General features: G+C 34.6%; 2 protein-coding genes and 1 pseudogene across 2 annotated transcripts; 1 reads left to right on the top strand and 2 right to left on the bottom strand.

The window, feature by feature from the left end:
• The first annotated feature begins 325 nt into the window (after positions 1 to 325).
• Positions 326 to 1,371, top strand: LOC132633060 (uncharacterized). The gene has a single exon (XM_060349254.1). The coding sequence runs from the start codon at positions 545 to 547 to the stop codon at positions 1,172 to 1,174; it is 630 nt and encodes a 209-aa protein (XP_060205237.1). The 5' UTR covers positions 326 to 544; the 3' UTR covers positions 1,175 to 1,371.
• A 375-nt stretch (positions 1,372 to 1,746) lies between these two features.
• Positions 1,747 to 6,301, bottom strand: LOC132633059 (protein NUCLEAR FUSION DEFECTIVE 4-like; annotated as a pseudogene).
• A 7,230-nt stretch (positions 6,302 to 13,531) lies between these two features.
• Positions 13,532 to 14,372, bottom strand: LOC132633058 (uncharacterized). Its single transcript, XM_060349253.1, has one exon. The coding sequence runs from the start codon at positions 14,263 to 14,265 to the stop codon at positions 13,705 to 13,707; it is 561 nt and encodes a 186-aa protein (XP_060205236.1). The 5' UTR covers positions 14,266 to 14,372; the 3' UTR covers positions 13,532 to 13,704.
• Positions 14,373 to 14,666: the final 294 nt, after the last annotated feature.

Genomic DNA, 14,666 nt, shown 5'->3' with positions numbered 1-14,666 from the left:
CAAGATGCGCTAAATGGTCATATTACCAAACCGTCCAACTCTAATTAAATTTTGATTTATTGTTTGTTTTCTTAGAATTTCCTTAATTATCAAGTACTCCTAACTTTTTCCCAGCCTATATCTAACATATCGAATAAAAAAAATATTACGTCCAAGTATCCCATTTCTCTTTCTTTCATTTTTAATGGGAAAACGACATTTTGCAAATAAAATCCTCATCTGGAATGACTTGAAGTCCATAAGAAACCACCTTGTAAGCCGTGACTGATGGAAGAACTGAACCCCACAAAGAGAGATCCTCACTTGTGCAGACACCAAAAGTCTGATCAAACTGATGGACTTTCTGGTCTACTCTTAAGAGGAAATAGTCTTTATTAGTTCACGGGTCCTTTATTTTTGTCCCTCTCAACTTCAACTACTATTCAATTTCCCAATCAAACCAACTCTTATGAAAACCTCAAGTCCTTAAAATTTGGCAAACTTCAACATCTCGTTCTCCTTTAAAACTCCATCTTCAAAAATCATACACATATACTGGACAACTATGGACTGGTTTTCATGGCTCTCCAAAACTAGCCTTGACCCTTCTCTTCTTTACGACTATGCTCTTATTTTTGCTCACAATGAACTTGACCAAGATGACATAGAGTATTTCAACCATGAATTTCTCCTAAGCATGGGCATTTCAATAGCCAAGCATAGGCTAGAAATACTCAAGCTTGCTAGTAAGGAAAAGAGCAGAAGCTCAAGAAATCATATCTTTTGGTTTGTTGTAGCTATCAAGCAAGCAAAGCAACATTTTGTTAAGCGCTTGAGCACATGGACTCGTCGATCAGATTCTGGTGCCCTGGTGCCTCTGAGAAATTATAGTTCAAGATGGAAGGCATCTATGCTGAAGAGGAACAAGAAGTTAACTGCAGCTAAACAAGAAAGACCAGTAATGCAGAGTACTAATGCTACTCCTAATCAAGGAAGATTGATGATGCTTACCAATGGGAGTCCCAATCTCATGATAGATTCTTCTGATGCCTGGATTAGAAGCTCTTCAAGTTCCCCTGTTCAGGGTTTTCGCGACGATGATGACATGGAAGGAATTGATGGGGGGAATTGGCCAACTGTTGCGATTGAAGAGATAAAGTGGGATGCAATGTTTCAAGACTTGAAACCTACCTAAGTTACTATCCTCATGTTTTTTCTTCCTCTAGATACCTTCCACTTTCAAGTGTTTTTGGGAATTGGTGGATCATATTATTCTGAACTAATTGCCTATAAGCAGCAGAATGCAATGTTTTTTTTACTATACTGAACTTCATATCTTAGATTGCTATTATGGTGACACACAATTCTATTCAAATAATTATTTCGTAAAAATGATCATGGTAATTAAACCTGAGCACATTGTTTTCCTTTCAGGCAGTTGGTTAACAATGCAAAATTTTCAGTAAGTTCACTCTCAGAAGAATGAGTTGTGTTAAGGACTTGCGGTGCAATCTATGGCTGTCTCTTCTCCTCATTTATAAGATGGAAATGGAATCTATAATTGTTACCTTTTTTTGTTTAACCGTCTGGTATCTGAAGTCCACTGGTCCGACTAATTCTAATTTGCACTGGGTGGGCCCACTTAGGGCAGTAAAGCGCTTCCAACCAAGAAATTATCCATTCCCGCCTTGATTAGCAGGTGTTAGCACTGCTAAACAGCTCTTACAGAGGATAAAAAGCTAATACTACATCACAATATTTTCAAAATCAGCCAATAAGATTTACTTAATGAACAATAGCAATCTGCTGGCTATTCAATGCACTATTTAGTATTTATTTCCTGATATAGAAGCCTTAAGCTGTCCCTCAAAAATCATTAGACTATCAACACTAGTACATTTTACTGGGACATCAACCATACTTTCAAACTTTTGGTTTTACCCAGAGGAACAAGATGGAAGCCACATTTAAGAACACTTCCAGTTATGTTAACAGTAGGGGACATTTCCTTATCAGTACGGAAATGCAATATACATAAATGCAAAAGGTGACAACGCGAATCAGTGATCAGAAGCCTGGGCCAAACGGAAAGAACCTGCAGCATACAACATCTGGTAAACTGGTCTAATTCTGATGGTCAAGATCAGGCTCAAGCATGCGCCAAAGGCGGAAACTCCTGCTAAAACCAGGAACGTGAGCCTTAAGCAATTTGGGCCCAGACAGTGGGATCCTTGTTGCTTTCCTGCTTCTGTGTCATAGACATAACCAGCCAGTAGACCAGAAAACAGAAGTGCTCCTATAGGATTGCCAAGCTGCATGAAGTTGAATATTATGCCAAAATGTTTCAAGCCAAAAAGCTCGGAGGCAGTTGGAATCATTACACCAAACTGAACACCGAAGCAAACCCCTAGCAATGCTGTCGCAGCATAGAGAGTACCACTCAGAGCTGAAGCATAAAGAAGGAATTTCACAATCATGATGATTTGTGTTACCATCATCCAAAATGTTCGTGTTATTGTTTTTGACCTCACAAAGTGTTCCGAAACAATACCTGCCCCAAGACGGCCCAAGAAATTGCAAAAGCTGAACAAACTTAGTAATATTGTTGCGTCATTTACACCAAATGCAACTCCAGTCTGTGCTAAATTATTAAGAACAGTTACACCAGAGCCAACACCAAGGAAGTACGGCACGCTAGCCACAGAAGCTAGAAGTCAGCTTTAATAACAGCTTCACGAAATTTGAGGTCTTCACCTCTTCTAGGTTTCTTTTTCTTCTTCACTGCACCCTCACCCACAGCCAGCAGCATGTCTATCTCAGAAACATCTTCACCTTCGTGAAAGGTCCCAAGGTCTGCTTCTAATGAAACTGGAGTTAATAAGGATGCCGTTTGGCTGGAACCAACTTCTTCTTCAGTCAAATTGTTTGAGGAACCACCTAATTCTTAAGATGAGATGGAAACAGTGTCATCTTCAAGGGAATTGCTAGAGGAGACATCAAGAAAATAACCATTACTCCAGCGAGTATATAGGAAATGGAACTATTTAGAGATAGAGCGTTCTTCAAAATTGTTGTAGCAAGAAGATATACTGCAAGCAAGAGACTTGCTGCTTGTGTGAAAAGAAAATGGACATGCTCAGAGGAATCCTCGCCGGAAGCTGGTGTGCAAGCCCGGATAAAGTACATCATGACCAAACAGATGATCGGAATTCCCAATGCTAGAAACAGCAATAACTCCAAAGCTGAATCGTTAAGAACCGTAGCAAAGATCTCAGTGAAAACTGCATCACTCAGGCTAACATAGCCTTTGAGTAGTCCAGCAACAGTGCCTCTACTGAGAGGGAAGTTCCTCATATTGGTGACAAGTACTGCTGTGCCCATCCATGCACTGCTGTTTGTAGCAACTACTAGTGCGAGCCAGAGCTGCCATTCAATCAGATATCGACAGAGAAAACTATGAGAACAAGTTCTGTACTATGTGAACAAGTTCCGTAAAATGCAAAACCTCAAATTTTGTTATAAACTGTTAAAAACATAGAGCATCTAACATGGGAAGTATGTCAATGGAAGTCGTAAATATTTAAAAGAAAACAAATCAATGAAGTCAATAGAATAATGCAACGACATTGCAATTGATCGGAGCGAAGAACATGTATTACTCTCTCTCTCTCTCTCTCTCTCTCTCTCTTTTCAACAAGTGGTCCAAAGCCATAGAGTAGTAAGCTTGAAATAGTTGAAATCACCGAAGTCAGTTTTTGGCTAGATGAAATGGTAGAACCAAGACACTAAAGAATAAAAATAAGAACTTAAAGAAGAGAATTGCACTTGAGTACACATATAAGCGGGAACACTCCACAAGAGGATATTGTCAAATTTATTTTACATATAACATAGAACATTGGTGATACATAGAGCTTGAACACCTCAAAGAATAGCTTGAGAAATATAAGGTGTTTTGAAGGAGATGCTAGATAGATGAGGTGAAAAAAGACAAGAGCCAAGGTGCAAAATTACGAGGAAGAGGTGCACCAGTGACACAGCTTCCAGAAGAAAAAGAAGAGCATGTCTTTATTCAGCTTTTATGCAAATGACCTAACACTATATAGAGGAAATTAAGGGTAATCCCTTCACCATTAATACTGATACCAAGAATTTTTCAAATAAATAGAAAGCATAGGAGAGTTAACAGAAGCATTAGCTGCATTTCACACACATATTTACTATCTATGCTTTTATTCACTATCCACCGCTGCATCTGATTCTTGCACGAAACATGGCTAACTAAATATGTGATATAATGTTCAAAGAAAGATCAGCAGATGCTAATATACGATGCTTCACTTCATAGTTCCACTCTTGTGCCAAAAAGATTCACATGATAGAGCAATTAGATCAGAAGGAAGGCAGGGGGAATAAGTTGGAAGCTCACCAAGAAGATTAGCGCAAGAACTACATTGCAGAATTTGATCAGATTGTGGTAAGCACAAATAAAGGAGAAACGATAAAGCAAGATCTAATATGTGCTAATTTTTCTTTTAACAACTTCTAATGCAATGCTGAGCAGAAATGATGAATATTTGCAATGCCTCCTGTGAAAGTACAGTCAGCTAAAATCTAGAAACAGTAATCCCAGGCAAGAAATGAGCCTGTAGAAGGTTCAGATCATTGCACTCATATTCACGGATGTCAAATCTCTTCATTGGGAGAATATCTAGAGTTCTAAAAGATGACTGAGAAAGTATCAACAATAGCAAAATGACAAGCCTACAAGAAATGGTTGGTATTTCCTCCAATTATTTCTCAACTGCCTATTCCAGTCCAAGCCAATGTAAAAGCTTACTGAACATGAACTCATACAATAGGGATTAACAGAAGAATCCATGTCACATGCATTTACTGGGGTCACAAAGCCCCTCACAATCAAAGACACATGGTTTTGGGGCTTAAAGATGCAATAGAAAAATCCAAATGCAGATTCCAGTAATTAAAGATACCTTTTTTACTCTTTTAAAAAAAAAAAAAATGATTTAAGATTCCAATGCTCAATAAAATGAATTTGTATCTAATCCAATAGCCCACTGAAATAAACTGGCTGTCTAATCCCCATAACTTAAAACTGAATATAAGGAAAAAAAGTGCCATAAATTGAACCTATTATCCCCAGTATCAGCATCCATATTAACTCAGTATTTCTATATCAGATTAGTAGTTCATAATTCCACAGCTTTAGGACACTAAACGTGAAATCAATAGAGTTTAACCTTCTTCCCCCCACCCCTCCACAATTTAGAAATAAACAATATGAGGTAGATTAGGCAAGGCAGATAAGAACTTGACCTGGAAAAAGAAAGACACTAAGCACAACAAATCAAAACTTACAACCCAGTAAGGCAAAGACAGCACAGTCTGGCTGACAGCAAGCCAAAGAGCACTATAACCAAAGAAAGAAAGACAGACACCACAAGATTAGGCAACTCCTTAATTTCAACATCACACGTGGTATGTTTAAGACCACAAGATTAAAGGGCATTTTGGTACATTATACATATTTTAGTTTAAGATCTTCTTTACTTTCTTAAACTCCATGCCCATCAAACTAAGACAAAAATTGAAACGGAGGAGTATCTCTGTAATTCTATATCAGATTAGTAGTCCATAATTCCACAGCTTTAGGAGACTAAACGTGAAATGAATTAGAGTATAACCTTTTTCCCACCCACCCCCACCCATCCCCAGTTTAGAAATAGAGTAAATGAATTGATAAATAATACTATGAGGAAGATCAGGTATTCAGGTAAGGCAGATAAGAACTTAAACTGAAAGAAGAAAGAAAGCACAAGAAATCAAGAATTTACAACCCAGAAAGGCAAGGAGAGCACAGTCTGGCTGACAGCAAGCCAAAGAACACCATAACCAAAAAAAGAAAGGCAAACACCAACAAGCAAAATAACCCAAGGTGGGAACTTGTTGCAAGCTATGCCTTGAAGAATGCCAACATTCTCTCCAATATCATTTGCCACTCCAATAATTGTCAGTTGCTGCTGACTAAAACCCAAAACTGATTTCAAAGCAGGGGAATAGAGAGGGAAAGTATAAGCGTTACCAGCTGCTATTTGTACCCAAACAGCAGCAGCAAGACCTACCCATGGTGGTCTGCTCCCTTCTTTTAGGACAACCATTCTTGATTCTTCAAACTACAAAATTCGCAACCAATGTTTCAAAAAGATCAATTGTTTTTAGTCCCCACTTGTGTGAACAACTAGGAATGGACCAACAGGGAATTGAGCTAGACAACAAAAGAGTGAGTAACGCGGACAAATTCAATATTGAAACTAAACCCGTCAACCGGTCCGGTTTTACCGGTTGAATCGGTTCCGATTAATCATATATTTTGTACCGGTTCGGTTTCAACTTTTTTGAAACCGGAACCGGAACCGGTTAACCGGTGGAATTTAAAAAGAGAACTAAACCCTCCGCTAAGAAATATTTTTCATGTAAGATATAATTGTCACATTTTAAACTTAAATGTTAAAGATGGTCTTATGCGTTTTGACGATTCTATTCAAAAAGTTAGAAACGCGGTTGCGTTTCTTTTTTGTAATGCTAATAGGGGAATAATTAGAGATTTTAAGAATGCTTGTGTGGAAAATAATCTTAGACCTAGGAAAATTCAAGTAGAAATTGAAACTAGGTGGAACTACACTTACATTATGTTACAACAATCATATGAGTATAGGATTCCTATACAACAAGTTCACAACAAATATAATATTAATAGTGATGATTGGTTAAATTTTACGGATTGGGAAGATGTTAAGGAATGTGTTGAACTCTTAGATTTTTTTATAATGTAACTCTTGATTTTCTAGACAATTCTATCCCACGGTAATTGGAATTTTAGCCTACTTAACATAAATAGCTAGAGTTTTACAAAAATATAAATATAAATCCGGTTATCAAGCGGCTATTTTTGATATGACAACAAAATTTATGAAGTATTTTTTTCCCATCCCAACTTTATTTATATTGGGTTCTCTTTTAAATCCTTGTTTAAAAGTGTCTTATACCAAAGCATTGGTTGGTCAAATTTATACATTTTTATAAATTGAAGAGGGAGTTCAACCATCTTTAGCTGAAGTCGAAACCGCTATTGATGATGAGTTTAGAAAAGTTTTTACTCATTATTCTAGTTTGGAAGAACATGCTACACCCGTTGCTCCACGCCCTACTACTTCTCAAAGTAGCAAAAAGGGCTTGTCGGGTTTAAAAGTTTTACATTCACATCCAACTCCTTCTTGTAATGCAAACTTTGATGAATATCACTTTTATTTGATGCAGCCAAATGTGGATATCAAGGAACTAGATGAGCTGGACGTCTTAGCATGGTGGAAGAAATACAAGGCAAGTTATCCGATACTCTCAAGAATGGCTCGAGATATCCTTACGGTTCAAGTATCAACCGAAGCTTCGGAGAGTGCATTTAGCCAGGGAAGACAACAAATTGGAGACCATAGACACTCATTATCCGGCTTTAGCTTGCAAGTACTAGTATGCATTCACGATTGGATTAGATCGGAGCGACGCAACCAAAACTTAGAAGCGGAGGAAGGCGAAGAGGAAGAGATTGAAGATTTGATAGCAAGTGGACCGAACCAAATTGAAGACTTTGAAGATATCTCCATGGCCGAATATGATATGGGGGAAATTAACCAAATGATTGAGAATTGGTGATTTTATTATTCTACTATTTCTTTGCAACTCATGTATTATTTGCAAGTTAAATAAAACTACAACTTGCAAATAAATGTTATCCAAGAATGAATAAAATATATGACTCATTGCTTTCTTCTATTTACTTGTGTTCATATTTTTACTTATAGTAAGTTAGGAATATACCTAAAATATACTAAGAATATACTTATAATATACATGATACATCTACTTAAATTAAAAACTAGAAAGTTATATACTTGAAAAATAACTAAAATGTACTAAGAATATACTTATAATATATATTATACATATATATATGTTTAAGTTATATATAACTTATATAAAATTTCTATATATATATATATATATATATATATATATATATATATATATATATATATATATATATATATATATATATAAGTAAGTTATATAACCTAAGTATATTGATATATATAAGTATATTTTTACTATATTTTAGGTATATGTAGTATAACTTAAGCATATAACTTAATATATATACACGTATATGCTGTATTGTTGACTTGCTGTTAGCCTGTTAGTCAGTAAATATATAAACTTTACTTATAAACTTATATAACATATGTAAATATACCTACAATATACTAATAAATACTATAATATATATATACTATACAAAAAAAAAAAAAAAAAGTTTTGGACGTTTTGAACCGGACCGGTTCCGGTTTGAGGTTTCAAACCGGTAAACCGGAACCGGTATCAGATTCCGATTTTTAGACCGAAAACCGAACGGTTTTATAATCGGTTGCCGGTCCGGTTTCGGTTCAAACCGGTTGACACCCTTAATTGAAACTATTAGAGCTGCGAATCACGCAGGCTACTAGCCTGCTAGGTGGTCCATAAGTGGAAACTTTTACTGAAGTTTGATGGGAATACTTCACAAGAAAATATTAAATGTCCGGTGTCCCCATCTTTGACCCCTCTTGAGTTATGAAAAACACCACGTCTGTAAAGATTTTAATGGAAAGACCTGCATGCAGTGGTCTAACACGCACAAATATCTCCTTGTCGGAGTCAGAGGCTTAAAAAAATATGCAAAGGTGCATTTAGTAGGTTTTGATCCAACAATCTTAAGGCATTAAAGGCAGCACTTGGCTAGTGCTCCATTCAGTTAAGTTGGATCATGTATTCCTTCAGTTAATATTATATATATTTTAAGGATTATATATTATATATACCGAGTTTAGTCCGGTGACAATCTTTAAAAAATTATAAGTATATGTTCCATATATGGATTATGGTAAGGAAGCTATCACCATTAGCACTCAAACAGAGCACAATACATCAGATTCACCTCATACTCTAATTAAATTAAACTTTATTATTTTACCTTACGTGAGGAGGGGAAGGCTTCAATCGTGTGTTACATAAGGAGAATTAAAAGGGGAACTTTCATAAATACAAGATATGTAAGAGTTAATTGTATAATATGCAACTAATTTAGATGTTAAAAATTATGCAACTTAAAGCTAAAAACAAGAAAATTATTGTTATGAATCAAAAGCTTAAAATAAGGAGATACCCTATATTAGTGATATTACATAATTAAATGCATATAAAAACACAATAATTTCTTACCTAAAAAAGCTCGAGCATAATCTACTAGCAAGCTAATTCATAAATTTTAACCAAAAAAAGAAGAAGTTAATTCATGAACAAGTGTATATGTGTGCGTCTATATATACTAGTTACACGAGGCCCGGGCTTAAATTCAAAATATAAAAGTAGTAATTTTTTTTTTCAAAAGAAGTATAATTTGTGTCATATTTTTTTACTGCATATTTAATATAATTCAGTGGCATGTTAAATATGTATTGTGGATAAGTCTTTTAAATTTTTAAAGTTTCTCTTAATTAGACAATTTTTAAATAAAATTTCTTTTACGGGGAAGGAAGTCTGGCAGGAGAATTATCAAAGAGATACAAGCGACTCAATATTTTGTAAAGTAACATGATCTAAATTATATACAATAATTACAACTTGATGAAAATCATCAATTGAATTTTTTGATGTTTTTATGAATTTCTGGCTATATGATTTCCTTATTTATAGATTGATATAGATTTTTTGGTATTTATAAGGTTTTAATTTCACTCATGATATTTCATACCGCAAGAGTTTATGTTAGTTAAATGTGGTGATTTAAGTTTAGTGTTAGATGAAATTAAGGAAAATATTAAATTCATTAAATGAACCTCAAGAATCAATTTGATTCTCCATATATAGTTTATACTTAAAAATATTAATCATCAGTTAAAATTGTAATTATAGTACTTTTGTATAGTTTTTAAATATCTTAGTTTAACGTAAAATATTAAATTGATTTTGGGTATGAGCTGGTTGTAATTTAATTTAGCTTCAAAGATTAGTCAAATTAACTTTTGGAAAATGAAAAGTGCCACATAAATTGAATTGAAGAGAGAGTAATCAATAAGATCTAATAATGCTCCCGTAAGAAACCAAAATGTGGCTCCACAGTTGACTAAATTTTGCCAAAATGTATAATGATAAATAATGTAAAGGGTAAACTAAAACTCCACTCGGTTCATATGATATGGTGTTATTAGCTAGGACACACCCCTTAAATAAATACTTATTCCGAGAGAGTGAGGAACGATTTCACTAAATTATACTTAATTAAATAGCACCAATTTAATATAATTTCTTAATCATGTTAAAATTTATTTATCTAAATAAGGGTAAATTTGAAAGAAGGAAAAAAGCATACTCCATTAATATTCTTTTGATTATGTAAAAATTACTATTTGTTTTGAACTAAATATAAAAGTTAAAAATATGATACTCATAATATAAATTAAAGGGAGTAAGGGGCTAAAACGAAATAGAAAAAATATTACAGGGCCCACCTCATATGGGCTGAAGAAAAACAGATGTGTGTGCCAAAAATGGAATAGGCAAGGAGTAACAGACATGTGTAAGTAAGCAACCAATCAAAATTCATCTGGACGACCAAAAATTGAGATCGGCACTTATATATAGTAAAATATATATTTCATCTATATATTGTATACTATATACTATGTTATTGTAAAATAGAATTGGTTGGCACACATAGTAATATATTCATATATAAGGTATATTGTAATAATATATACTATATACACAAAAGGTATCATTATATTATATACTATATATAATATACTAATTTCTACTATTATATCCACAAATATTTTGTTATCATTTTTTTAGTTAAATTTGTCAATTTGAATATAGCATATATTTTTTTGGTATATTTTCATGTACTTCTCTTATACCATATCCTTTCATGTACTTTTATTAATATTAATATTCAAATAATTTCTTTTAATCGCAAAGTGAAAATAAAAAAATAAAAAAAGAATAAAGAGTAAGAAATATGGAATTTGAAGTTGATTTATTTTGTTTATTGGGAAAATTACATTCTCTCTTATGCCCTTTTTATAATTTTTTTTTTTGGGGAAAGGTGGAGATGGGGGGAAGGAGGGGGGGGGGGGGGGGGGGGGAATAAAAAGTGGATATTTTGTTTTGTTTATTTGAAAAATTACATTTTCTCTCATGCCCTTTTTATAATTTTTTTTTTTTTTGGAAGTGGGGGCAGAGAAAATAAAAAGTGAATATGCATTAATGTTAATAACTCCTTAAATTAAGTATTACTGATATTTTAGGAATGTAAAAAATTGTGTTTTTGTAATTAAAAAGTTACAATTTTGAATAAATTGTATTTATTTAATTTTTAGAAAGTAGTTGTAATCTTTTTAATTATCATTTCAAAAAAAATTATTTGTGTGACTTTCCTAATTAAAAATAGTTGCAAAAAGGGTTGGGAACCTGAGCTGAAGAAAACGGTTCCTTTTCTATTTAAGGTCGAAAGTTGAAAGTTTCATGTTATTGATGGACCATGGATCCTGATCAGCCTGTCTCTGTGGTATTGATGGACCATGGATCAATGACTTTTTGCCTTCTTGCTCAAAGAATTCACATGCGATTTTGCCATGGGCTGAAGCCCAAATTCTACCCATTCAAATATGGGCAGCTTACTGAAAATATGACGTATGGATCCATTTTGCCACACCACCATCATACAGATTACAGAGTTTGTATTTTTCTGTAAAGTAGTTGAGCATTTATTTGAAATTTTGAACCATGTGAAAGAATCATTACGCCTTAGAATATGGAAAGAAAGAACAAGACTGTATGAAGCTTTAGATAACATGTCCTAGAGCCTGTTTGGATGCTAAAAAAAAAAAAAAATTGAGGTAATCTAACTTTTTTTTTTTTTAGCTTATAAGTTGTTTTAAATAAGCTAAGTCAAATGGGCCCAATTATTTTTTTAAGCTTATTTTAAGCACGAAATGACTTTACGCTGGCCAGCCAAACACTCAAAAAAACTGAAAACAGCTTATAAACAACTTATAAGCCAATTCAAAGGGGCTCCTAATCTCCTCACATGCACTACTCTAACGTTTAGTTATGTAATTTTAAATTGTCCCGTTTAGAAGACGACCATTTGAATAATGATTTGTAGTAGTATAATTCATCTCAAAATATTTAACTCATGAGATGTAAACATTTAAGTAAACCAGGAATAATGTATGAAGCTGTCAGTAAAGCATGTATTGAGGAGCCTAGCAATTCTTGTACCAGCTCCGTCAAACACGGCTGATAATCCACGTGCTTGCTCAGATTTTATTAATCTCATCAATTAAAAAAACAATCCTGTCAAAAGCTACCGTTTGGAAATGGCAGTTGAAATAATCATTATAGTCTCTTTAATTATACAATCTTTAATTATACAAGTGACCAACGCTGCCGTCGGTGTAATCTGTTCAATCGAAATTAAAGAAGGGACCCACCCAACTCACCCCCATGATGTTTTTGGCAAAAAAAGGTCTGCAAGCTTTGAAATTTTGGGTTAAAACCTTGTACAGAACTATATACTTACTTAATTATAATTACAACTTTTCCCATGCTATAGGGTCCCCCTTAATAATAGTAAATTGAATTTAACGCAATTTTAATTTCTTTTCCCCACCAAGTCACTTTTCTCTTTTTCTTTTGGCAAGTCAAGAGTACACTTGAAATCTTCTACTCTTTAGTGGGAAATTTCACTTTTTCATTAACTGAGGCCTTTTTGTGTGGTCATATTTGCTGGATTATATCAACTGTCAACTGACAATACAAGTAAATTCCAATTTTTACCTTCTACAAGTTAAAATTGTCAAATTTCAATTATTTTTTCAGTCCATCTGTACATGGCTTTGGGTCATTGATCAATTCGCCAAGAAGTCACTGTCACGATCTGCACGCCAGATTCCAAAATTTAAATCAAACCTGTAAGAGAACGCCATGAAGTACGATACGTTAGCATCAATAGTTGTTGACAAACACAATAAATAAGACCAAAAAATGAACAAACAACCAACCAACAAAAAAAACAAATAACCTCCAAACAGGTCAACCAAACACAAATCTACGCAGTTGAACCAAATTTTAGGTTCTAATTGAGTGCCCTCCACTGCAAAGGAAAAAAAATGCAACAAAACCAATCAAAATTTGCACGAACAAGGAAAAAGAAAAGATTAATTTTGACGCAGGTTTAGTTAATTTTGACGCTTAATACCTGCACTGTTTCAATTTACGTGGCATTATTTGACCTTACACGGCCATAAAATTAAGGAAAGAAAGGAAAAGTCACTTCTTGGGTAGTATAAGAGAAAAGGTGCCATTTAAATTATAACGGAGCTGTAGAAAAGAATGGGTGCCACATAAATTGAAACGGCACGGTAGAAAAGAAAGGTGCCACATAAATTGAACGGGCATGAGCTATTAAATCTTAGATTATACTGTGATATACGGTAAAAAACAACACAAAATTTTGGGATTTGGGGTTTACGCCTGAAAAATACAAAAAAATATATAAGGCCTCTCCCGGAATAAGCTAACTGTACATCCAAACAATTCACAAAACTCTCATAAATCTTCAGCCTTGGACATAACGGATAGGCGGCTAGGTCTTGGCTGAAAATCATCTCTTCGCCTTAAATGATGCGACGACGGTCGAATCAAAGCAGCAAGCGCTCTCTTCACCAAATCACCTTCAACAGTTCCAATTCGAACAAGTGAATTCGTCATAGCTGATCTCCTCATATTCAGTTGATAACTCGATCGATACGACGATGAATTTGAATGACTTTGACTCATGTTTTTGTGCAGACTGCAACGGAATGAACCTGGATGTGTTGTTGGTGAACACATACATGTTTTCTTCTGTTTTGACGGTAACGGCCTGCTGTTCTGTTTTTGTTGATGTGAGATCGAACGGTTGACAGATGTGGAGAAACGGACGTTAGGTGATGGTGAAACGGATCGGCGAAGATTGACCCGGGTTGGGGAAGTGGATCGGGTCATGAAATCAGAGCTGGAAGAAGACAATGAGTATGAGCAAAACCGACCCGATGGTGAAGTGGATCGTTGAAAATGGTGATGAAAACTTGACCCGTTAGTTTTACTTCTAGAAGATGAAGCCTCCATTAAAAAGGAATTTTGATTAAAGATAAAAAAGGAATAATTTTTTTTCTTTTTCTTCTGAATTTAGAAGTGCCGTTTTGCTCTCTATTTCGGCAAACCTAAGAATAACGAAGGCGACGATTATAAAGGAGAATAGGATGGCAAGATTGTAATTTGTTGGGATTTAGAGGGACATTTTGGTCAACAGGTACAGAGTAGGGTTTTCCAGTGGGTCAAACGGTAAATCACCCAAAAAGCTATGGGCTATGGGCACTTCGATGGCAACGCTCACGCGAATAAATAGTAGTGATGATGACGCGCTGTTAATAGCTGGGTTTATTGGTGTGTCTTTTGGTGCACGTTACTACAATTGGAGGTGGGTTTAGGAAAAGAGTTGGGCGCCGAATCTGGGGCCATTTGTCTGT

The sequence above is a fragment of the Lycium barbarum genome, chromosome 3 (assembly GCF_019175385.1).
Source record: "Lycium barbarum isolate Lr01 chromosome 3, ASM1917538v2, whole genome shotgun sequence".
NCBI classification, from domain to species: domain Eukaryota; kingdom Viridiplantae; phylum Streptophyta; class Magnoliopsida; order Solanales; family Solanaceae; genus Lycium; species Lycium barbarum.
Note: the sequence above shows the minus strand (reverse complement) of the source record. Positions and strands in the feature narration are given on the sequence as shown.

Bases quoted from the DNA above. Each gene is read 5' to 3' on its own strand.
- LOC132633060 (XM_060349254.1), top strand. From the start codon at position 545: ATGGACTGGTTTTCATGGCTCTCCAAAACTAGCCTTGACCCTTCTCTT.
- LOC132633058 (XM_060349253.1), bottom strand. From the start codon at position 14,265: ATGGAGGCTTCATCTTCTAGAAGTAAAACTAACGGGTCAAGTTTTCAT.